Genomic DNA, 25377 nt, shown 5'->3' on the forward strand with positions numbered 1-25377 from the left:
TACCCATTCTAATGCTATACAACCGATCTTATTCATACACTTCAGTCCACTGCATTTCTCTCATATCACTAACCGTATTTAAATGGCATGCTGATCTATCGTCTTTTTGTTATAAATTGGCAAAAACTGATGGTGCTGTTGGTCCCATTTGCTAGATACACATTAGACATTTGTTTAATTTTTTACAACCCATAATCCATTAAATACTACATGTAGAATATTATATAAAGTGTATAGTCTCTATAGTGGTCACTATATGAAGACATTTTTGCTTGATTTTTGCTTTTAGCACTAAAAAGTTTACTGTTCCCTCTTTCAATCTGAATTTTTACTTTAAACTTTTAGACATTCAGGCAGGTCACCAACTTACAAACAATTAATTTAAGAAACAAATTTTTGCTTTTTGCCCTATTTTTGGGATAAAACATGGCAATTATTGTGAATTCAGCCTGCTGTTCTCTGGTGGGGTCTGGCTCAGCAGCAGCTCTAAAATGCTTATAGACTGTATAAAAAGAATTGAACAACTCCTGCGTGGACTTAGGTTTTCTTATTAGCAACCCCTAGTTAATTACTAAATGGGCTAATGGGTGGAACAATAGAAAGAGGCAGATGTTTGGAACTAAATCAACAGCCACTTAAATTGACCATGCCCTAAATTTATGCATAACTGGATATAATTTTATCTGAAGAGTTTTACCCTCATACAATTGTCATGAGTGGAAAATCTAGATACTCAGACCAAACCTGTTTTTGTGCCAGGTTGTAAACATCTCTTTTAATGTTGGGCATTTTAAAATGGGAGTCTTTGGGGATTGACTTAGCTATAGCTACAGAGCTAGCTTCAGTGGACATCCACATGGACAGGAACTGCAGGTTTTCTACGTTGGCTTAATTTTTTTAGACCCAGGGGTGCATTTGAGATTGAGGTATGAAAAAAAGCATTATAGGATAGATATTTTAGCTGAAGCATTAAGAGGCACACTTTAGGGAAGTCCTGGGACATGGGTTAACCAAAGAACCGGTAGAATATATGACCTTTAAGAGTTTAAAATCAAGGTGAAGTTCTGCTACAATCCTGCACCAGTGTGAGCCAGACTCGAGTCTGGTCAGTGATGTCACCTCTTGACACGAGCCCAATAAGAGCATAGTCCTTTTGAAAGTTAATGTGTAAAAGTTTAAGCTAATGTGTAAACATACTTAAAAGTAAATACAGTGAACCCTGGTGTTGCTTGTTAGTATGAATTGTTAGTAACAACGATAATTAATTTAGAAATCTGGTTAGAAGAAACAGAAGACGACACGTTATAGCACTGGATGGACGAATTTATTGGTGACAATCATCTGGAACTGCTGCTTCATAGCTAAACTTTGAAAAACAAAACATTTAAATGTCACTTGTTGCCAGATGTGTGTGTAAAAGTAAAAGTACAAAAGAGTGTACAAAAGTACAGAAAGAGTGAGGCAAAAGCAGGTATTAGAAGTAGCTCTGTAATGATTCTCCCAGGATTGACTCCATTTCCTGAATAGTCTTCTGTACCTGGTGTTCCACTTCCTCACACTCATCTAAAGAAAGAATTTAAGATTAGTTTAGGGAAGATAAAATGAGATCATAATTAGTGGAATATATATAAGGATGTGCATATTAAGGTATTCTTACCTTCCATAAGCTCAGCCAGAAACGGGATGCTCTCCGGCAGAAGCACCATATAGTTCTCCTTTAGTTTGCTTGCCAGCTCAACCAACATCAGTAAAGCAGAGAAGCGTACCTGCAACACAGAAGAAACGCGTACACAAACCCTCACAGCATTAATGTAAGAGGCAAAAATTAACAGATTTATAGTTTATTTCAAATGTTTACGACAATGAAGATTGTGTTGCTTCAATACCTTGGGACTGCTATGGCGCGTCTTTAGCAGGATCTGGTAGTTGAGAACTTTCCACTGCGAATCATCACCCATGGCAACAGAGAACTGCGCTACACATGGAACCAAGTGCTTGGTGACTCTCGTCTGGTAGACCTGCTCTCCGCCCAACATGTTTTCCAACTGCCAATGGACAACATAATATGTGAGTAATAACCAACCAGGTGTGTTCCATGATCAAATCCCTGATCAAAATTGATCAGCTATTAATAAACCCACCTGATCCACTAGGGGGACAAGCAGTGCCTCAGCTCTCTCTTTGCTAAGGAATCTTTGTGTGTCATAAAGGAAAATCTTATGAAGACAGTCCAGAGTGTATTGCAGCAACAGGGTGCTCTTTTGCACTGAAACATCATCGTTGTGTTCATCCTCAGAGTCAAAGAAGGCCTCGTCTGCAAACAGGGATTCATACCGGCAAAAAAATGCAACATGAGAAGCACAAAGACTGAGTGTTATGTCCATTCACAGGATCAAGCAATCATGGAAGTCTACAAAGCATCATATTGGCAATTTACACCTAGCTGTATAAAGAAGCTTTCTCTAACCAGTCTGAGCAGTATTGAGTTGCCGGAGAAGGTCTGAAAACGGTTTCACCAGCTGTCCAGCAAACAGAACAAACAATCCCTTCAGGCGGTCTGCGATGCAATCAGCCAGCCTGCAGAAGGTCAGCATTCGATCTTTAGGTGCTCCTTCTGTTTTACTCCAGTCAAAAAGCTGCCACAAAAAATGGTTTTGAGTTTAATTTATTGATTCATTTAATAAGAGAAATATTTTTTTTTGCGTTTTAATGTGTTATACCTATTCATTTATACAATTAAAAAGATCAATTTTTATAAGATTGACTGTTCCACATACCTTAAAAAACAGTGGTCTGAATGTGACCTCAGAAAGCTTCATGACCATCATGAGAAGACAGTCTATCACACATCCCTCGATTTCAGCTGTCTTTTGCAGATCTCCCTGTTCAAAGACAGTCACCATGTTTCTGACTACATGCATTGTACAATTCAACGCGGCTTCTACACCAGAACCAGTACTAACCTTCTTTAATCATTAATGATTATTTGAATTTTTTGCTCACCCGACAGTGTTTGGTCCGGAAATCTAGAGCTGACAAGAAGAAGGAGGTGAGCTCTGACTGGTGTAAGTTGAGTTGCTCTTTTTCCATATGACCAATATGCTCTTTCAGGATGTTCATAAGAGGATATAGATGGCTCTAAATAATACAATAAAAAGTACTTACATGGTAAGGGATTATTAAGACCAAGAACATGAAAGATTTTGAAATTGCAAACCGACTGAATGATAATTTAATATATTAACATGAACACATTAATATTAACACATCATACCATTTTTGTTCTATAGTTAATTTATAAACAAACAAACCTGCTGAGAGTCCACCATGCTGTGATAGCACTTTGCCACAGGGGACATTAAGACCCTGGGTGGCACCTTTGTTGCGAGAGTGGAACTCAGAGAGGAGAGTCTAAGGGCTAGCTGAGGGCAAGTGGAGAGACGCTCAGAAACCCGCTTCAGGCGTGAGACCTGCTCAACAGAAAAGGTTAAAATAATGATCATACAGTAATATAATGATCATACAGTAAGAGTGTAAATCTACATGTATTCATACCACACCATTCAGTACAGGACATTCTGTGTGAGTTGGGGTGAATATAGTCTAACTAGTGCTGGGTGTTTTTCTCTGTTAATTTAAATCAATGTTCTAATATGTTCTATTTAAGGCACACGTACACATGTTCTTATATACAATATATGTAAATCTTTAATTCAATCATTAACAAACAATATAAAAGTTTAAACCAATTTCAAGAAAACACACAGCCTTTTTAACTTTATAAACGCCCCTAACAGTTGCTGTTTGGAATCACTGTGCGCTCAGATAAATAAAAACAAGAAGCCATGAAACAAGCAGCATGTAGCAAAAGATTGAAATATCACTTCAGAGAAATGGAACTGATACAGGTTTAAATAAAAAATAATTATGCATCACGTTATAATCGTTAACTTGCTGGTTAGAATTAGCTCATTTCCGACCTGGGAGCGATGATTAGGTAAACTTGGAGACGATGCTGTGTTTGAGTTTTATTAGCTCCAAGCTAAAAAGCGATCTCAGATGGGTATTGTCTAATTAAGCAATATCACACGAGAGGACAGTATTGCTGCACGACAGTTCTGCAAACACCATTTAACATCAAAAGATTATAGTTTGTTTCTTTATTTAACTAGTTACTTAGCTTATCCTTATGCGACTGGCGGAACTAACTAACTGCGACCGACAGCAATGTGTTGTTAAAGATGACATAGCATTGTGATTTCTTGGTAAAACTGCTTCTGTGACTGGTTGTGAACGTGGTTTTCGGCAGGCAGCTGCTCTCTCCCCTCAGTACTGTGCACCGTACACACCTACTTTTGCCCGCCCACGCCGCGACTGACAGGTAGTGTTAACTGTTCTTAGAACACTGCCTTCTGTCCAATCAGATTGCTTGGTTGGGAATACAGTAAAACTTCGGATTGTGAGTAACGTGCTCGGCAAGACGAGCAAAGAATTTTTAATAAATTTTGACTTGAAAAACAAACAAGTCTTGGTTTATGAGTACCGAGTATCATGTATCACGCATGCGCTTTTTGTTTTGACCCCGAGCGTCACATGATCACAACTAAATCAACGGTCCTTCTCTCTCTTGTGCTGCAGAATTGTGGGGAATTGTCTCCCCTGGTGGGTCTTAGTGCACGTCACTTACTGGTATAATTAACATCTGTGCACGCGTGTACTGTTTACTATAAAACCGTGACCATGTGTGTGTAAGATGTGTAGTTTATTTCTTACCTGTGATATGATGTCCTCAAGGTAAGGGCTGATGAAATGAGGCAAAGTTTCTGCAGTTTTCTGCAGGGCTGTAACTGCACTCAACAGATACACCTCTGTAGAGAAAAGATCCTTACGCTCCTTCAGGGACTGTAGAACCGCTGGCATTAACCTTACCAACACACACACACACTATAAGAATCACAGAGTTTGGACAAAGCAGAAAAAGCCAAGTCTACAAACAGTTTGCAAGTATAAAAATAACCAAATTAGGAACAACCAATAAACGATGGTCATTTATGCGATTTGGTGCATTTCATGCAAAATGATGCAACATGAGTGAGAGGCAGTTTAGTGGCAAAAATGCCTCGTTTTATAAATTTGTAAGGGCATCTTCCTCTGGTCCTCTAAACGACAACCATTTGTTTCCCATATCACTCTTGGACTCGACATTCTCAGTGTGGAGTGACAAGGGTATAAAACAATTTAATTATTTATATGTGGATGGTGTCTTCGATAGTTTTGCCAATTTGTCACCTCGTTATGGTCTCCCCATTACCCATCTGTTTCACTATTTTCATATTAGAAATTTTGTTGCCAAGTGTTTTCCTAATTTCCCGTCTTTACCTCCAGAACAGCAGTGGGAAACTATGCTATCATTTATTTCTCATCATAGAGGAACCATTTCTAAACTCTTTGATTCTATCCTGTCTCTTAGTATCCACTCAAATGTTCAGCTTAAGTGTACATGGGAGGGGGAACTGGGAATTCAAATACATGAGGAGTCCTGGGAACAGGCTATAGCAAGGGTACGGTCTGCCACCTCTTGTGCTCGTCTTGGTCATACACAGGGTACATTTCTCTAAGTCTAGACTTTCTGAAATGTATCCGGATGTGGAAAACAAATGTGATAAATGACGTGGCTCTCCCTGTCACCTTAGCCACATGTTTTTTCTATGTCCTGAGCTAGAAGATTTCTGGACGGGTTATTTTGCTATTATGTCAACTGTTCTTGGGGTAACTCTCCAACCTTGTCCTCTGATTGCTATATTTGGGATTCCTGATTGGCAGTTCTTTATGCTTAATAAAACAACAGAACCGTACCTGTGCACTTGGGTAATGGCAAGGGCCTTAAGTGTGCTAGTGACTTCAGCAACACAGAGCAGAGCGCTGCTCATCACATTTCTCTCTTCTCCTGGGTTTGCCACCAACTCCACCGTCCTATTCAGTACTGGTAAGAATGCCTCCTGATGGCGGACGCCAAAACTGCGGCACAGCAGCTTCAGGCTGTAGAGAGCGGTCTGCCTGTTAATGGCTTGCTCTTCTTCATCATCATGTCCATTCATCTGGCCACAACCCCGGCCCACAATGCTCAAGAGGTCGCCGATGAGCTCCAGCAGCACAGCCACCTTGGATTAGAGAAAGGGTCGAGGAACAAAAAATAATTTTTAGCTAACAAAATATTATAGTAGATGTTATTTTAAAAAAATCAAGAAAATTACAAAACAGTAGCAAAACCCTGTATTTGTGTATGAAACAACACACATTCCAAATTTAATTGGACAAGAAGTAGGTGTTCACCTGCTGTTCCTCCCATGGTGTCCTTTGCTGCAATCTGTTATTTAGAAGCTCCATTGCCTTCCTCCTCACTGAAGGCAGCTGATTACCCAACAGCCCTCGCACTACCATGATGAACGTATCAGTTGGGAGCAGGGCATTTACCTTTGAAAAAGACACCGAACAAAAACATACCCCCTCCATGAATATACGCTGGCTCAACACATACTTGTGGACCTGTCAACAGTGAAGAGGAGGTGAGTATACCTTATCCAAGACATCGTAAGACTTGGTAAGCAACGCTCTCCAAAACTTGGCAGTGGGTTTGTCTGCGTTCTCTTCGACACACTGAGCCACATTGTGGATATAGCGCAGGTTCTCTTCCAGCAGGCTAGAAAGCCAATATAATGGATAATCATCATCATCACATATGATTGTAGTATAACTGTATTACTACACTGAAAAGAAACTCACCTCTGCTGAAGCTCCTGCAGAGAGCTTGCACTTAAATCCTCACTATCAGCCACCTAAATTAGGACATGAATCAAACGTCAAGGTTTACTTACTGTTAACCACGCCACGAGAATTTAATTGGAAGAGAACGGACTTACCTTTCCAACAAAACTGCTGGAGGCCAGTAGCTGGCTCATAAATGACACAGACAGAAACTTAAAGTGTCTGAGCTCTTTGCCACTTTGGGCCTCCACATTAAAAACCAGATCTAATGCGCTCTCCTCAGGTCTTTGACATCTTGTCCGTCTTCTTTCTGGAACTGTAGAATTTAAACAAAGTACTTTTTTTTTTTTTTTAAATTAAGACATTTAGTGAACCTGTATTTGTTATTCAGCATACTTTAAGCATATACTGTTAGAACGTCCAAACAAAAGAGTGAATAGTGTGCACCTACCATCCTCTTTCTCCTTTGGGAGACTCAGGAGGAACTGGAGAATTTTTATGAGAGACATGAGCTGCTCACGAACTTCAAACTCACAAAACAGTAAAACCCAAAACTCTTGATCATGCTCCAGTGCTGCTTCCTGGAACACAAGCACCAATCCTCAACAAGATATCTACAGTTAAGAATCAGTTAAGAATGCACATGCAGAAGTATTAGGCAACAGAAAACTGAAATCAGTACTTTATTGAGCATACCTTCTCCGCTCCTGTGCTACTGATAGCAGTGCTGGTGGCATGCTGTTTGAACAGGAGCATCATTAAGACCCAGAGGAAATTAGAAGGCCCCAGTGTTCCCAACAACTGTGTGAGGATGGGTATACGCCTGTGTTCAGGCACGTGTGGGAGAGCATCAACAAAAACGTGCATGATTTGTGTCACCACAGCCTGCATCTGGCCCTCTGGATGAGTACTTGTGCCATCATGAGCCTAATTGACCAAAAGAAAAAAAAAAACAAGTAACAGGCTCGTGTATACTCAGGCACTCATTATAATCACCTTATGTTTTTTTTTTTATGTCAATTAAGCAATATCCATTTTCAACGCTGGTCCTCTCAATCACAAACATACATGGATGAGGGCAGGGATGACCATTTGCACAGTCCTGTTGATGATCTGGAAGCTGTATGCATCGTCAAGTCGCATGATGTTGGCCCCCATAAAGGTGAAGATTGGCATAATGTTGTGCAGAACTTTTTGCTAAACAAGAAAAACCTTCAGTCAGTTGCATTCACAGTCTCTGTAAACTGTTCAGCTTAGAGCAGCAAATCTCACACACTGTTCTTAACCAACAAGTAAACGCAAATAATCAATAAACGCTTAACTGAAAATGAATAACATGGTGCACATTTTTTCTTGCAGCATAACAAATTAGTATTATGAAAAAGTAAAGAACCCCAAATAGTTTAAACAAACAAATCTTAAAAAAAACAAAAAAATCTATCTCTCTATTAAACATTAAAAAAAATAAAATGAAGAAATAAGCGAACTACTTATACACGTACTCTTGTTTCACTTAAATTAGTCTAATATTTGTTGCCCCAGACAATTTTTTCCAACAAGAGGAAACACTAGCCCAGTTACCGGAAAAACACCCCACCTGGCTACACTGCTTGCTCACCTTTGCACAGTCAGACAAGGTAAATTCTGATTCCCCACTTCAGATTATCAATACAATTCTTCCCATCAACAGTAGTTGAAATATAAATTGCCCTTGAGTTGTGTGATTGTTTACATCACTACGCTGTTGAAAATACTGCCGCTATTGCTGTCTTCATTAAAAATTGAGGTCGTTAAAAATATAGTTGAGCATCGCCTGAACTGCAAGTGCACCCTCTAGTGGTGTACAAGTTAATACTGTAGCTATGTACTATGCAAGGTACAGAGCTTTATTAAACCAAATATTATTGTTGACATTTTAACCAGTAAAATTTTTAACTGTAATTTATCATTAACAAACATGCTTATGTAAACATTTCCATATTGCTTACTGGGAATATTCCAGCGACGGTACCCAGCAGCAGGAGCGCATGGTGGTGTGTTTGAGGCGTGTTAGATGTCCTTACACACTGAACCACTAACTCCACACTGAATTTATCCTCATCCAGAATGTCTGTAAAAAAATAAAAATAAAAAAGTCCCAGATGCACATTTTATGTCTGTTAAACTGTTTAAATGAATTTGTAAACCAGGATTTTCGCTGGATGTGGACAGTGGACGCGTACCCTTGCTAATGGGTCCACCCTGTGGGGAGAGCTTCTGGCAGACGTTGAGGAGAACACTTAGGAGAAGCTGTTTTGTGTACTCCATATTCTCCTCCTCCACTGACACATCCAAACACCTGCAATGCAGTAAACAGCAGCCGAAGAGCATGTGCGTTAGATCTGAACTATTGTAAGGAACATTAAAGATAATACACATTCATGCTGAATCAGATTTTTCTATTTATTATAAAGGCGTACCTTGAGAGAAGATTAAAAAGAGCTGGCACCAACATCTGAGGCCTTTTTATCTTCTTCTTGTGCTGTAGAAGTTCCAAAATAAAGGTGACCCTCGGCCAGGACACTGCTCCACTGTTTTCAGAGGCATCCTGTGCTTTCCTTTAGATGGCAGAAAAGACATTAGCATCAATGATGGGACACTCCTCAAGTATAGAAAATGATTAGTTGATTTCTGGAGAAGTCCAACTGACTAATTATGAAAAAAAGCTTTGGATTAAAAATGAATTTCAATCGTTAAAAATGCCTAAAGCACACCATGTTAACATGCATAAAATTAAAGGAACACACATTACATATTACACAGACCTACTACATAATATTACTGCAAAAAAATACCGCTCTGGGATCTGGGATACTTTAGTTTTAGGACAAATGATGAAATGAAATGAAGTAAACTTCCAACAAAGGAAAATATTTAAAGAGAGTGATATTTAAAATCTGTCACAAGGAACGTGAATGCAATGGTAAATACTAGCTGGTGTACAATGATGGTGTATTGCTGCTTTGGCAGCTGTGTCATGCTTGTAAGGGTGACAGATTGACTAGGATAACTTACATAAACATATATGTACAAATAATAGTGAACGAAAATACGATTTAATTTCTGTACACACCTAGTAGGAGAAGCATTAATTAATAGTTGGTTTAACTGCACAGTACAGTCATGGCCAAACGTTTTGAGAATTACATAAATATTGGAAATTGGAAAAGTTGCTGCTTAAGTTTGTATAATAGCAATTTACATATACTCCAGAATGTTATGATGAGTGATCAGATGAATTGCATAGTCCTTCTTTGCCATGAAATTAACTTAATCCCCAAAAAAACCTTCCACTGCATTTCATTGCTGTCATTAAAAGGACCTGCTGAGATCATTTCAGTAATCGTCTTGTTAACTCAGGTGAGAATGTTGACGAGCACAAGGCTGGAGATCATTATGTCAGGCTGATTCGATTAGAATGGCAGACTTGACATGTTAAAAGGAGGGTGATGCTTAAAATCATTATTCTTCCACTGTTAACCATGGTGACCTGCAAAGAAACGCATGCAGCCATCAGTGCGTTGCATAGGTTTTTCTGGATATTGTGGCTACTAAGATTGCACCTAAATCAACAATTAATAGGATCATCAAGAACTTCCAGTGAAGAGGTTCAATTCTTTTTAAGAAGGCTTCAGGGCTTCATCTGCACGCACAGTGAGGCGAAGACTTTTGGAAGATGGCCTGGTGTCTAGAAGGGCAGCAAAGAAGCCACTTCTCTCCAAAAAAAAAACATCAGGGACAGGTTGTTCTTCTGCAGAAAGTATGGTGAATGGACTGCTGAGGACTGGGGCAAAGTCATATTCTCTGATGAAGCCTCTTTCATATTGTTTGGGGCATCTAGAAAAAGGCTTGTTTGGAAAAGAAAAAGTAAGCGCTACCATCAGTCCTGTGTCATGCCAACAGTAAAGCATCATGTGTGGGGTTGCTTCTCATCCAAGGGAGTGGGCTCACTCACAATGAATAGAGCACAGCCATGAATAGAGAATGGTACCAAAACACCCCTCAACAGCAACTTCTTCCAACAATCTAACAAAAGTTTGGTGAAAAACAATGCATTTTCCAGCACGATGGAGCACCGTGCCATAAGGCAAAAGTGATAACCAAGTGGCTCGGGGACGAAAACGTTGAAATTTTGGGTCCATGGCCTGGAAACTCCCCAGATCTTAATCCCATTGAGAACTTGTGGTCAATCCTCAAGAGGCGGGTGGACAAACAAAAACCCAATAATTCTGACAAACTCCAAGAAGTGATTATGAAAGAATGGGTTGCTTTCAGTCAGGATTTGGCCCAGAAGTTGATTGAGAGCCCAGTCGAATTGCAGAGGTCCTAAAAAAAAAGGGCCAACACTGCAAATACGGACTTTTTGCATAAATGTCATGTAATTGTCGATAAAAGCCTTTGAAACGTATGAAGTGCTTGTAATTATATTTCAGTACATCACAGAAACAACTGAAACAAAGATCTAAAAGCAGTTTAGCAGCAAACTTTGTGAAAACTAATATTTGTGTCATTCTCAAAATTTTTCGCCACAACGATGATGGATTACAGACTCCCATGACTAAGTAGCATGCTTGGTCAACAATGCAAAATCTCAGGTTTAAATAAGTTCGAATTTGTCACTCACTTGGGCTGCACCTTGCTCCGACGACTCTGCTGCACACTTCCTGACACTTTAGGCCTGTCCATGGGGGTCAGTTCATTAGCCACTAGCTCTGCATCCACGGCAATCTATAACAGATAAACCATTTGTAAGACACAATAGAACAGAAAAAGAAAGATAATCGAAACATATTAAACAATAATAACAATAATAATAAAACTCTCTCTCTACCCCTTTGAAGACACTATTGATAGACTGGGAGCAATTTGGGTTTTTATTGTCCACCATCAGGTCGAACAGTACTCCCAGTATCCTTTGCTGAATGGTCTCATCTCCCAGGGCCGCAAAGAAAGATTTAGTGATCTGAGTCCAGAAGAACAACAATTTATTTAGAGTCAATTTAGGCATTAGGGATTAGTTTATAAGGATTTCAACTTCTGTCATGTACAAAGTATTGGCCAACAGCATAGAAGTTAAGGCAATTTACAACAGCGTTTCCCAAAGTATGGCCCTGGTGGGTCATAAAGGCACTAACAATTAATAGGAGCCTTTTTCTTTTATTTACTTTTTATTGGTGATCGTTTGTCTGATTTACACAATGTGCCATTTACAATATACATCAACATATATTTAAAAATTACCAAGGAAAACAATGTAGGACTGCACAATGTTTGTGCTTAAGTGTTAACGCACTGCAAATCATACTAACTTTACACTGATCTGAATAACTTTGAATGATGAATTTATTGTTCTTTCCTGTGTTTCTTTGTTTTACAAATATGACCCAATATATGTTCAGTGATACGTTTTTATTTACGTTTTTGTTTGTGTTATATTTTTATACTAGTATGTGGTTTTAAAAATGAATCTCCACTTTAATAATCCAGTGTATTATGATGTGGGATGTGGTGGGCTGCTGGATCCAGCCTCGCTATCCCTGACCGTAATGTTAAAGCCGTCAGAGCGGAACTGGAACTTTCCTTTACACCAAAGGCAGAATCTGTTCATTTGAAGCATTTCACAGCATTTACCTCTAAAGCTTTTTCTCATTTTCGTGTAACTTTCAGCTCCACCTTTTCTTCTTCCTCCTTTTCATTCATTCATTGAAATTATTATTAATTTGCTCAAAGAAATTCGTTGCATTGAGAAAGGATCAATATCTCTCCCTCCGTAAATTAAAAGTGAAGGTGTATAATTAATACTGCGCGTAACAAACACGCGGTTAGCTTCTACACTATATTTGTAATGTTGCTCGCAGCAGCGTAACAGCCCATTAATTCATGTACTGATGAGAAGTAAACTGCTCGATGCCCCCGTTCTTTTATTTTCTGCATTGTCAGGTTATAGTACAACCTTTCAGGTACATCTGCCACTTAAATCCAACTAAAAACTACTGAAAAAAAAACAAAAAAAAAAAAAAAAAAACCTCAGGCTCTATATCCCAGCTTACATCTAGCACTCGCGTTCACACACACCAGACCTCATTACCCACAATGCATCTCCCGCACTGGACTACACTTCTGAAAACAGCTGTCGTAAATCAACCTCTCTCTCCCGCAACAACACGCTCTGTGTCGGCGGGGTCCGTGCGATTGATGCCTCATTCATATGATTAGGAAATAGATGCAGTATTATGGTTTTCGTCATTTTTTTAATATATTTGCGTACTGACTGGGCCGGCCACTCCTGGTACTCCAGATCCGCCACTGTGTATATATATTTATTTAAATGTATATCAAAATATCGGAAATGTGTTTAAAAATCATATCACCGTTATTGAAATAAATTCTATCGCGATATATATTGATATCGAATTACTGTCCAGCCCTAAATCAGACTAACATGTAACAATGTTTTAGGTCCATATCACCTTTGGTCAATTATCCTAATTTCAAGACATTTAGAGAATAAAATAGTTATTTTGTTTGATGGATTTTCTTTTATAAAAACAGAAATGCTAGAGGTGTACAGCTGCCTACCTGCTCCATGGCAATGATTTGGAAACTGTCCATATGTGAGTAGGGTTTAGAGGAAGTCCCCAGCGCAGTAATAAAGAGCTCCAGGCTCTTAGCATCTTGAGACAGCAGTGGGGCAGATGCCTCAGTGTACTTGCCCAGGAGCAGCTGAAGGAATAGAGCCTCATCTGGCAGAAAAACCGGAGTATCTGGTGCAAACTGCTCCAGCAAACGCTCCATCGCTGGAAGCAGAATGGCCAAAACCGACTGGAGAGAGACCAAGAGATGGACACACAAGGAAAAAGACTGAAATAGTATCCTTGTGTACATTTTGGTGATCTCTGGAAAAAGGTGTTTAGTCAGAAGATATAATACAGCATAATACAGACAAACTGCTTATACCTCTCCGTTGACATCCTGCAGCGCTCGCAGCAACACTTTGGCCATGTGGCTGGGGCAGTCAGGAGACCTCACACAGTGGAGAAGGTGCTCTATAGCTAGGAGCAACTTGTTTCTGCGCTTTGCTGTCACAGAAACAGCTTCCTCATGAAGCCTAGACAGCACCTGAAGTAGAAAAAGGACACAAACGCAATCAGGAACACCACAAAGGACATCCTTCTCTTTTCTCATTCAGCTTTATCGAGTGAAGATAAGGAAAGATTACAAGACTGTTGCAAGAAACAAAAGCAAACAATCCCAGAATGATTCATTATGTGTAAAAGCTCGAGATAACCTGAGTGAGGTAGGCTGGATCAGCCACAAGTTCCTCAGCTGATAAAAGCAGCTTCTCTAATAACGAGTGGTATGGAGAGGTGGTGACTCCTGCTAAGGGCTGCAACACCGCTACTGCCGCCCTTCTCACCTCCCTTATCCCAGAACTAAGACACCCCAAGAGAGACGGCACCACTGCAGAAGGCAAAAAAACAACAACTTTTATTCAGAACCAACAATTCGGAAGCATTTCTCTATGAGAAAACAGCGATAAAGAGGAATATGGTTTTGTACCAGGTGATGAGGATGAGACAACAACAGTAAGCTTTTTCAAAGGGAGGGCAGTAAGGAGTGCTTTTCCCACATACAGTGCCCGAGTCTGCAGCAGTGCGGTCATACGGAACTCTAACTGGTCACTCAGGTTATTGCTGTAGCTCCAGAGCAGGGACAGAAACTTAAAGAGGTACTCTGGGTCGCTTAAATGAACCTAGAGAATCCACACACAAAGCACAACAACAGGATATTATTTCATAATTAACATTGACGTGAAGAGTTCACACAGATCACTCAAGTATGTTACCTGTAGTAAAGTATGCAAGAGAGCTCTGAAAGAGGACGCCAGGGGTCCCTGACTAGCCCCTGACACCACCGTGTCAAACAGATGGCACAGCACCTGTAGGTAGCAGCAGGTGTTCATGTCCAGCTTTTCTGGATTCCACCAGAGTTCACCTGAAATAAAACACAATTAATAAGTCAAAGAACACTATTGGGGTTCTTGCCACATTTTTAATGGTAATGTGATTTAGAGAGAAAGGAGGATGGAAAAACACTCAAATCTACCTTTAAATGTAGACTCAGGACACTTGAGGTTGTTAATAAAGTATCTGAGGAGAGAAAGGAGCAGCAAGCTATATTCCTGTTCTGAATTTTGTCCAGAGTGCAGCTTGAGCATGAAGCCTGCCAGAACCTCGTACATGGGCAGAGATGTATTATCCTGGGCGTCATACACCTGCAACAACGCAACACGTTTACCGCAAAGCTAAACATATGAAAGTTTGAACACTAACAGAAATAAAGCAACGGCAAAAGCAAAGTTGAGACCTTCTCATTCTGTAGCGTGTGGAGCTTTCTTAGTGAGGGCTCGAGCAGGCTGAAAAGCGTCTGAGCTGTGTGGAGGTGTGCGCTCTCGTTCAGAGACGCCAGAGTGTGTAGAAGAGCGCAGCTCAACACCATGAACGCTGCCCTTTCTCTCACTCCCGCACCCTGCTTGGCCAGCAGTGAGCACACACTCTCAATCTGGTTCACACAAAGAAAGGCATTTAGACAGCTCTTCTCTGGATATGCTAAATATAATAAAAAAGTAATGACTTGTGCTTACAGTGCTGCGCTTAGTGGACGGCTCCATGCTGGCCAGGTTTTCTGTCAGAGTACTGATGAGCATCTGGTTAGCCACTCGGGTAACATCTGCCAAGTGAGTCTTCTCTAGCACACCCTGCAACACTAACAACAAAGAATCAGTCATAAACTACAGCTTAAAATATAAGAGAGTCAGAACAGGTGTGTGTGTGTGTGTGTATACACATGTTATATGTATACATACAAACATACACATGCATATGCATATACCTACCACTGGCCCAGCCCTGGGTGAGAGGATGCTGGGAGAGTACAGTTGTCTCAGCCACACACACTGCAATCTTCAGCTCTGCTGACTTCGGTCCTGGATTTGTTATTAGCAAAAACGGAAGCAGCTCCCAGCTAATTTGCGCTCTCAGGTCAGGGCTGACGAGCAGATCATCAAGAAGTCGAATCGTATCATTTAACACGGGATACCTGTTATGACACACAACACCATAATGATTAGATCTTAAATGTAGACATATAGAAAAATTACATCCACCTGGACTTCTCCATGCTTATATGGCATATCACTTGGTTGACGCACCAGGAATCGATGTCGGACGGTGGTACCCGATAGAGGATAGAAATCAAACCAGAGACTGTGTCCTCTGCATGCATACGGTTAAGATACAGCTGGAGAGAAAGACGCAGAACACAGAAAAAATTATACAAATAACATTCAGAAAACATTTCCTCATGTACCCTGATGGGTCCCAACGCATTTCCTTTTGTAAATAATAAAAATAATCTGTATTCTAATATACAGAATGCTTTACTGGTCGTCAGTTTTCCTACCCGCAGTGCTGAGAGAGCTGACAGCACAACATCCGGCACGTCATCCTTCAACCTCTCAAGCAATGCATCCTTCAGGAATGCTTCATCGAAGCCCTCCTTAGAGCAGACACACACCAATAAAAACACACAGTTCAACATTTCCTGCATTTTATAATAGCTAGCTATCTGGCAGCCCTTACCAATAAACAAACATCCTACCTGGCCAGAGGTGAGAATCTCCTTCACATATTCTACAGCCATGCTCCTGACAGCTGACACGGGGTGCTTCAGGCTGAGCACCAGAGAGGTGTCAGAGTTTGCCAGAACCTACGCATAGGCACAGTTAGAAGGGTATACAGCAGTCTTAGCAGAGAACAAATACTGGTGAAATTACATGAGCCACAGAAATTGAATTATTTTAATTATGTTCAGTCTGTAGATAGTGGCCCAGGTTTGATTTCCAGTCACACAGTAGAACAAACCCCAGCCGCTACCACTGGTGCCAGTCCCAAGCCTGGATTAATAGTAAAGGGTTGTTTCAGGAACAAAACCTGTCCCAAATGCTGTATTTACCTGGTGCTTGCCACAGCACATGGTAAGACTGAGGAACTGATGGAGGAGCTTCTTCTGCTGATTTGAACACATCTCACCCACAGAAGCAACCAGAACAGCATCCAGTGCACGAGGATACCTGCAATACATCATTAGCTATTTATTACACATTAATAGAGCGTTCTTTCCTGGATTGTTTCTGGATAGTCCAGCCAGGGTTATGGCTAGTCCAGGGAAAGAAAGGATGACCATCTGCACAATTAATAAAATTAAATCATAGTAAGAAAGCTTAATCACAAAAGGCTGCAATTTATGACAGGTAATGTATGCATTCATCAATAGTTTAAGTTTTTCTTTACATACTTTGAGACGTTAAATAAATAAAGTGAAACCTTGAATTGTGAGTACCGTGGTCTGAGAGCATTATGCAAGACGAGGAAAATTATGATTGACTTGATAAACGAGCGAGGTCTTGACACAGAAGAAGCACACATGCGCCTTGTCTGCCAAGTGTCATCTTTCTTTCGCGCACTGTGGGACTGTGGGTAATTGTCTCTCAGGTTCAGTCTCAACGCACATGCGTCACTCATCCAGTCAACATCCATGTGCGCATACTGTTTACTATAACATTGTGACTGTGCGCGCGCATGTAGAAAAAAAAAAAAAAAAAAAAAACATGATCACGATTCATACATACATGCAATCCCATTTCTGGATGACGCCGATTTACTTGCGTGTATTTCCCTGGATACAGATCATGCATGCAGGATGCACGAATGCATCACTTTATCTACATCAAAATAGGAACAGGTGACTTATTTTAATACAAGAGAGTCTGGAGACAACACTTATTTTTTCTTAAGTCCAATGTTTTTTGTTGAAAGAAAAAAAAAAAAACAGAAAGAGAGAGAATCACGATCTTAATTCCCATGGAGAAAAATTGTGATTTACATTTTGTCAAGAATCGTGCAGCCCTACGCGCACATACTGTAAAGCATTATTTTTATTTTGTGTCCAAGTGTAGTGACTGTTCTTTAGTAACATCCCTTGTTAAGAAATTGAAGTGAAAAAGACAGATTAAAAGTTTTTTTCCGACAGAACACAGATTCTTTAATATACAAGCACGCTTCCAGAACAAATTACTGTATGCTCACAATCCAAGATTTAACTGTCTGGACAACATCCTCTTAATAATCTGATTTGTGCCATTATTTTGTGTTATTCTAAATGAATACTTTTGACTACAAAATGACACATTTAATGGTTAAATAATGCAGTTTTATTCTCATTTGCAAAGTGTGTCAAATTAATTGGTATGTGGTTTCTCCATCACATCCTGCAGCTCTAACGTATATTCTCGATTTGGTAATAGCTGAAAACTCACTTGTGCTCAAAGAGTCGAACGATCGGTTGGATCCTCTGATTATAAGTCAAAAGTCGATCTGGGGGCAGCTCTGTACCACAGCACACATACTCTTTGAGAAGTATCCTGGAAATGTCAAGATATCCTTAGTTTTAATCTTCAGTGAATGCAGTACGGTATGAGGACACTGTTAGAGAATAAAAGTAATTACCGCGCAACAGTGCTCGCCAAGCCGGTGCTTAAAGGGAGGGTCTCGATGATGGACTCAAGAAGTCGGCAGTTTGAAGTGCTGTTTGAGTCCTCAACACACAACTCATCTGTTTTAGAAAGATTATTAGCATCATTCATTAAAAATTGCCCAGATAGTATCTGTGAAACAATTTTAATATGCCATCCATAATAGAATGTGCAATCCAAACCCAACCCAGCATTCAAGAGCTCAGAGGCAACACATGATTAGTGAGTGTTACTGTGATTGACAGGGGAGAAATAATATATCCTAAGAGCATGAACACTTTGGCTTCCTTGTCTGACAGTCATACCCGGGACACACAACAACAACAACAAACACTCTTCAGGGTATTTATCATTTTAATCACAGCACAAATGTTTATGTAACTGTTTAAATATGTTGTAAAATACTCTAAGTTCTTTACCATTATGCATGATGGCCATGTTAGTGAGCTTTGGCAGGAAGTAGTGCAGCAAGGGACTGATATCATAGGAGGTTGCTATACACTGCAGGGTGGGCACCAAAGAGGGAACTTGACAGAGGTACTTAAATGTTCTGGCGTGGAGAAGGATAGAAGAAAGTGTTAAGTCCATCCATATACATCCAATCATAGGGTGAAAAAATAATAGGAAGTGCATATCTGATGAGTAATACTACCGATTAATAAAAAAAAATACAAAGTACTAGTTTTGGAGCAAGCACACTTACTTTTCTCCAATGACACTTTCCTTTTGGTTTTGCAGGAGGATGATGAGGCATGATAAGCCCTCGAAAGTCAGCGCCAGAGCACTAGCCATTGACCTGCTCACCTGCCGTACCAGTGAGTCCAGGAGCTCAAGCTCCATCACTACCTTCACCGCAAGCTGACACACAATCATGTAGGTGGCAGCTTTGTAGTCTAACAGCTCCGATTTCAGGCCCTGCAAAAAAAAAAAAAGGCATTCTACAGTCACTTCCACTTTCTTTCCTGTGTTCAGACGCCTTGTAGATAGTTTTTATTGTAAAATCAAGCATTTTAACATTTCAGGCAAACTGTAAAGTTATGACTTACAGTCGACCTTATAGCATCGAAAACAAATATTACAAATACGTATTGTGATTTACCTTGTCTGAAAGGAGAGTAAACTTATTGTTCTGTAACTGTTATGTTTATTTTAACGAAAACATATATATATATTTATTTATTTTAATATAATAGCTTACAGTTTCTTGTTTATTTCTACTTTCTTATGGTACAAATATGAAGTTACACACGAGTCCCACACGTAAAATCTGTCATCCATCACCATCTAATACACATGCATAAGGTAAGAATAATAATAAACAAATGTGCGATTAAATCGTGCACTACCCTTACCATGAAGGTCTGAATTAATTAAAAAACGACCACACCAGAAGTGACGCAATCTCCAAAATCCACAAATTTACAACAAAAAAGTTTCTTTACAAAACCTATGAGCGAAGGCACAGAGGGTGTGTCCAGTTCTTATACAGTCAATGCTTTCCACTGACACTCAAACTAAAGTATTTAGCTAGAACTTTTTGGAAGATTGAAGCATTTTGTAATTTCTGCAAAAGCCTAACAACTATTACATTAGTAAAACCTAACAGCTGTTTTACTTATAGTACTGTGCAAAAGTCTTGGGCACATACAAAAATATGGCATGCTTTTGAAAACATTTTGCATAAAAGGATCTTCTATAAAGAGTAATAAAATAAACAGTCAATATTTGGAGTGAAAACTCATTGCTTAAAATCAGGAAAAATCTGTGCAGTTTTGTAAGAAAACAGCTGTTAGGTTTTACTGAGCCTGCTGTGGAATACAAGTTCTTCTGGTAACTTCTTCACACTCGCTCCTTTCTATTTTTATGCAAATCCCAGGAGCGTACATTAGGTTTTTTGTTTCCTTCTGAAAACTGGTTTGTCTTGTACTATATTTCTTTTCTTTACAGCCATGCATATATTCTCCGGAAATGCTATTTATTTATAAATTTTTGAGTTATATATACTGAATGATTTTGTAAATAATTATGCAGACATGATCAACATATATAACAAAATTGGTACAGCATATAATGGTGCCTAAGACTTTTGCACAGTATATGACGTATATTTTTAAGGACTTCGTTGATTTCACTCATTCACTCACTCATCATTACTGCTTAAGCCTGTATTCAGGGTCACTGGGACCTGGAGCCTATTCCAGGAGACTTAGGGCACAATGCAGGGTACACCCTGGTCAGCGGGCCAATCCATCGCAGGACACACACACACACACACACACACACACACACACACACACACACACACAGTGAACAATTTGAGAACACCAATTAACCTAACCTACATGTCTTTGGACTGTGGGAGGAAAATGGAGTACTCGGAGGAAACACACCAAGCACAGGGAGAAACATGCAAACTCCATGCACACAGAGACGGGAATCGAGCCTGGTCGGGAATTGAACCCGGACCCTGGAGATGCAGGGCGACACTGCTACACAGTGCCTTGTTGATTACAGACCATTTAAAATTTGTAAGTGAAAGTGTAAATCAATTCTGAATTAAAATCTGAATACTAAAAATAATAATTGCACAGCTTTAAGCTACAGACCGAACCCCAGCTCATTCAGCCATACAACCAAAAGGTAACAATACCAAGTTCACGTTTTGCTTTAATTCATATTTGAAGTCAATATGTAAGAATATTTTTGATGAATTAACACCAAGACTCACCAGCTGCAAATAAGGAAGCAACTTGGCTACAACAGAATCTGTGACTTTCTCCACCGATTCCAGAGTGGGAACGATGGTCGCCGTATAGAAAGAGAAAATCACTCGCAGCTGGGCGCATTTACCTTCATGAACAAACTGCGAAAAAGCCTGAAAAAAAAGTAATCATGTGTGATTATGCAGGCTACAGGAGCACACATTTACAGAACAAATCAGGCTTGAATTGAGATGATTTACCTTAACTGACTTTGTCACCAAGGTGCAGATAAAATCCATAAAACCCAGATCTTTATAGCAGTGAGTCAGGAGAGTCCCTCTTGCCAAAGGAACTCCAGGTTTCTATGAAGCAACGAAACAGACAACAAGATAGTTAGACAGATAGATTTTGATGCATCCTTCAAACATAACACAGACATCTACATAGGGATAAACATCTCCTTGCCCCCTGTGCCACCTTCAAAGAATTTACCTGGAGTGTATGCAGCCAGTGCCACCTGTGTGTGGGATCCTCGATCTTAAAAAGCTGAATGACTCGAACAAACACTTTGGTCTCGTGATATGGCAACACGCAAGCAATCAGACTGTCCTGGTTATATAAGTGGATATGGAACCTGAAATAACAAAATTCAGGGTAAGCCTGTTAAGTGTTCATCTACTACACCTAGCCATGACTCAATAAACATGATTCTTTTTTTTTTTTTTATGGTATTACAGGAGACTAGCGCAAGAGTTTGTAGAAATAGTTAAAAGATAAAAGCTGATCAGCCTTAATGTAATCAGCGATATTATTATTATTATTATTATTATTTCAGGTTGAAACCCATGTACATGTTGCCTGCAACAAAGATGAACCCCTTATTTTTTTAAAACTGTAATTTTACAAAATATTGTTTGGTGTGACAACATTATATGTTATTTATTTAGGAAATAGTACAACATTTACCTAGCTTACCTTGAGATTTTGGGGAAAAAAAACAATGGGGGGAAAAAAGGACATAGAAAAGTTTATGTTGCCGCCTTGCTACATCTTCGGCCAAATACACTCCCTATTCGGTAATCGGTGAGTGAATCACAGATGAGAAATCGAAAAAGTAGATCAAATAAAGATTAAGTTTTGTCTTAAAATGATTTCAAGCGTTAAAATTCACTTAAAAAATATGAACTTATCCCAGTAAAAATATTCTGTTTATCTTTTCTAATTAATATCTATTGGTGCAGGTGTTAGTTTACATTGAGACAGTAGCGCATTAGTAGATTATTTTAAAGCAGATTATTAAATCTGGCTCATAACTGTTCATCTGTGACATCACTTTTACTCAACATTTAGATTTCACTTATGACGAAGATTAAACTTCAGGTAGATATCTAAGAACTGCAGAAGTTTAATTAAATTCTGTTCAGGCAGTTTTGTGTCTGTGACAAAATTTGGCTGGAGAGACAAACAGACATGAGTCAGGTTACAGGTCCTTCAATGTATGAAATGCAAAATAATATAATTGAAAGGGCGAGTTCTGACCAATGTACAGACAAAACCTTTCTTTAATTTATTTAGATAAGAAATCAGCCACCTGTGTACGAGCCACTCCAGACACTTCAGCGCAGGCTTGAGCAGGAAGTATGGGGAGAGACGGGTGAGAAACAGAGAGATGTCTTTGTCTAACTTTTGGTTCACCTCCTTGGACTGCACGCTCCGCTCGAGGGTTGAGGAAGCCTGGCTAAAGAGGGTTTCCTGAAACTCTGCGAAGGCTGACTCGATTCCAAGCAGCTCATCGAGCCCTGTGCAACCTGACACACACAGCAGAACATGATTACTCAGGCAATGGAATCAGGGACATTCAAGTGCTACAGTGAGATACATCACATTCCATTGTGTGTGTGTGTGTGTGTGTGTGTGTGTTTGTTTCCATACCCAGGGCATAGAAGGCGCTCCTGTCCATGCTGGCAGCATCTCTGGGCTGGAACAGAACCGAGGCCAGCTCTCTCCGGTTAAACACATCTGGATCGTTCTGCGGCAGCGCGAGCCGCTTCAGCTGCTGGGCTAATGACGTCATATCGGCTATTTGCTCTAACACAAAGGTTTGATCAGAAGTTGTTTATGACTAACTCTCGTTACAGACTTCACACCAGTGTGTGTTCTCTGGGCCTGTCGCTCTGCACGGACAGATAAAACCAACAGACAAAGCAATTCGCGCTCTTTCTGTGTGCTCCGTAACCTTTCAAAATAAAGAATAAAACTCCGAGTAGGCTCACTCGATCGAAATTTAGCTGGTACAAACCACACAAAACTAACCCAAACTAACTAGAAACGTGCTTCTACCTTCCTTTAAGATCTCACATGTGCTGCCAGAGAGTCAACTTCTTCTGTTGCTTCGCAGTACGAGCGCTAGTTCTCTCTAGTGTCCTCTAGTGGAGAAGAGCAAAATCGACAGTTTCTACAAAACAACGTAATTTGGCTGAAGTAATAGCAATAGTATATGTTTAGTAAAACAGTACGTCAGTGGCGAACTGACGCTTGAAGAGCGCGTGTTTATGTTACCGCGGATGTATCGCCCCCCCAATATTAATTAGTTTGGTCTGTTTCATCCGTGTTGAGAACCCCCCCCCCCCCCAGAAAAGGACGAAGAAAAAAAGGTGGAGCTAAAAGTCATGCGAAAGAAGGAAAAATCTTTTGAGGTAAAAGCTACGAGGCTGAAGTTAGCTCCTTATTCGCAGCTTCCGATTCGTTTGGCTTCTTATTGCGCAGCGTCTCACTCTGAGGCTGATGTTAGCTCCTTATTCGCCTCGTTACTAACGGGAGTGTTCACGTTGACGAAAGCTGCGCAGTTTATCAATAAAACGTTTTTTTTGGTGGCTTAAACCATTCTGGCCAAGCGAATATGAACTATACAATACACAGCAGGTACCCAACTATATATAAAAAGTGAAATTGTCCTGGCCCAGATTGATTTTACACTTTAAATATCAAATGGAAATATGTCATTCTATTATGCACAATGGTGTGAATAAGAAGCCAGATTTCTTGATTTTATTTGATTATTTAATTTAATTTTATTTGATTTTACTTATAAAATTACTATAAGAAAGCAAAATAATTAAACACTGAAGTAGATTACTTGCAATTGAATTACTACTAAAATACAACCCCTGGCAACAAATATGGAATTGCCACTCTTGTCGGATGTACATTCAGTTAATTTACTTTAAAACAAAAATCCAAAATCACCAATGTGACACAAAGCTATTTTACTTTGTTGGCCCTTCAATTTTAATTTTTTTTTATATTTCTTATGTTATTTATATGTTATTGACAGACAAAGTTATGTTTCCACTTTTTGATGGCTGATGCTGAGTGTCCAACACCTCAGTGTACAAGTGTGCATTTACAGTAGAGGTAATGACTGCCATCTGCCCTGCTTCTTTATCTGACATGCGACCCCATATCACCAACAACTGTGGAAATGTTTTCTTCAGGCAGTTATCTTCATATGTTTCACTGATGTGGCAACCAAACAAAAGTTCCAGTATCATCTTCTTGCCAATCTGCCAATGCAGATTCAGGATTCATTACGGCAAACCTCATTTATCCAGTTATCAACGTTCCATGTCTGCTTCTTTTAAATCCATTGTAACTTTGTTTACTTCTGCTCACATGTAAATTATGCTTTACGTTCGGCTTTTCTCTACGTCAATCCCATTTCCTTCAGCCGAATTCTTACAGTTTAGTCACAAACATTGACTCCTGTTTCTGCCCCTTTGTTTTTATTTATTTTGTAGGGCATTTTCTATTTTAATGGAATATTGCTTTAAGGTTTCTGTCCTGACGCTTTGACATCATCTTTGGTCTACCAGTATGTTAGCTTTTTACAACCTTACCATTATGCTCCATATTTTACACACAGCTAACTGAAAACAACCAACATCTTTTGCCACCCTCCATGTTGAATTATCTTCTTTATAAGTTTTATAATCCTTTACATTGTTTCAACTGACATCCTCTTTTGTTGATGCCATGTTTCCAGTCAATCAAACAGGTAAAACAGTAAGGTCTGCAACCATTTTTTTAAATGCTGCCTAATTTGCAGAATTAGACTTGTGCTGTTGTTTGTTTAAGATTTTGTTAGGTTTTAATATAATGATGAAGTTTGTCCGAGCTAAGCTTTAAGCTAAGAGAAGAAGAGTTTTAGCTTGTTGTGCCCGCTGCACCTTGATACACTTACAGGTCCGGACCCGATCGACCAGGAGAGACAAACCCACA

General features: G+C 39.7%; 1 protein-coding gene across 1 annotated transcript; it reads right to left on the reverse strand.

Annotated features, from left to right (window-relative positions):
* Nucleotides 1-1302: 1302 nt before the first annotated feature.
* heatr1 (HEAT repeat containing 1) lies at nucleotides 1303-23477 on the reverse strand. Its single transcript, XM_053511889.1, has 44 exons — nucleotides 23032-23477; nucleotides 22691-22907; nucleotides 21592-21733; nucleotides 21360-21461; nucleotides 21126-21272; nucleotides 19101-19312; nucleotides 18817-18947; nucleotides 18372-18477; nucleotides 18182-18286; nucleotides 16819-16936; nucleotides 16465-16572; nucleotides 16267-16362; nucleotides 16016-16104; nucleotides 15701-15903; nucleotides 15449-15570; nucleotides 15172-15366; nucleotides 14911-15079; nucleotides 14651-14799; nucleotides 14365-14557; nucleotides 14093-14265; nucleotides 13762-13923; nucleotides 13384-13626; nucleotides 11636-11767; nucleotides 11429-11532; nucleotides 9225-9362; nucleotides 8988-9103; nucleotides 8754-8875; nucleotides 7834-7962; nucleotides 7462-7692; nucleotides 7217-7346; nucleotides 6921-7081; nucleotides 6784-6836; nucleotides 6577-6700; nucleotides 6334-6474; nucleotides 5857-6161; nucleotides 4774-4924; nucleotides 3312-3470; nucleotides 3004-3138; nucleotides 2778-2882; nucleotides 2468-2636; nucleotides 2142-2314; nucleotides 1887-2045; nucleotides 1658-1766; nucleotides 1303-1563 (listed from the first exon to the last, which is right to left on the reverse strand). The coding sequence occupies exons 1-44, from the start codon at nucleotides 23171-23173 to the stop codon at nucleotides 1475-1477; spliced, it is 6459 nt and encodes a 2152-aa protein (XP_053367864.1). The 5' UTR covers nucleotides 23174-23477; the 3' UTR covers nucleotides 1303-1474.
* Nucleotides 23478-25377: the final 1900 nt, after the last annotated feature.

The sequence above is a fragment of the Clarias gariepinus genome, chromosome 14 (assembly GCF_024256425.1).
Source record: "Clarias gariepinus isolate MV-2021 ecotype Netherlands chromosome 14, CGAR_prim_01v2, whole genome shotgun sequence".
Lineage (NCBI taxonomy): Eukaryota > Metazoa > Chordata > Actinopteri > Siluriformes > Clariidae > Clarias > Clarias gariepinus.

Bases quoted from the DNA above. Each gene is read 5' to 3' on its own strand.
- heatr1 (XM_053511889.1), bottom strand. From the start codon at position 23,173: ATGACGTCATTAGCCCAGCAGCTGAAGCGGCTCGCGCTGCCGCAGAAC. The intron at 14,558-14,650 runs GTAACATACTTG...TGGATTCTCTAG, and splicing joins TCTTGCATACTTTACTACAG to GTTCATTTAAGCGACCCAGA. The intron at 13,627-13,761 runs GTATAAGCAGTT...GTCTCTCTCCAG, and splicing joins TGCAGGATGTCAACGGAGAG to TCGGTTTTGGCCATTCTGCT.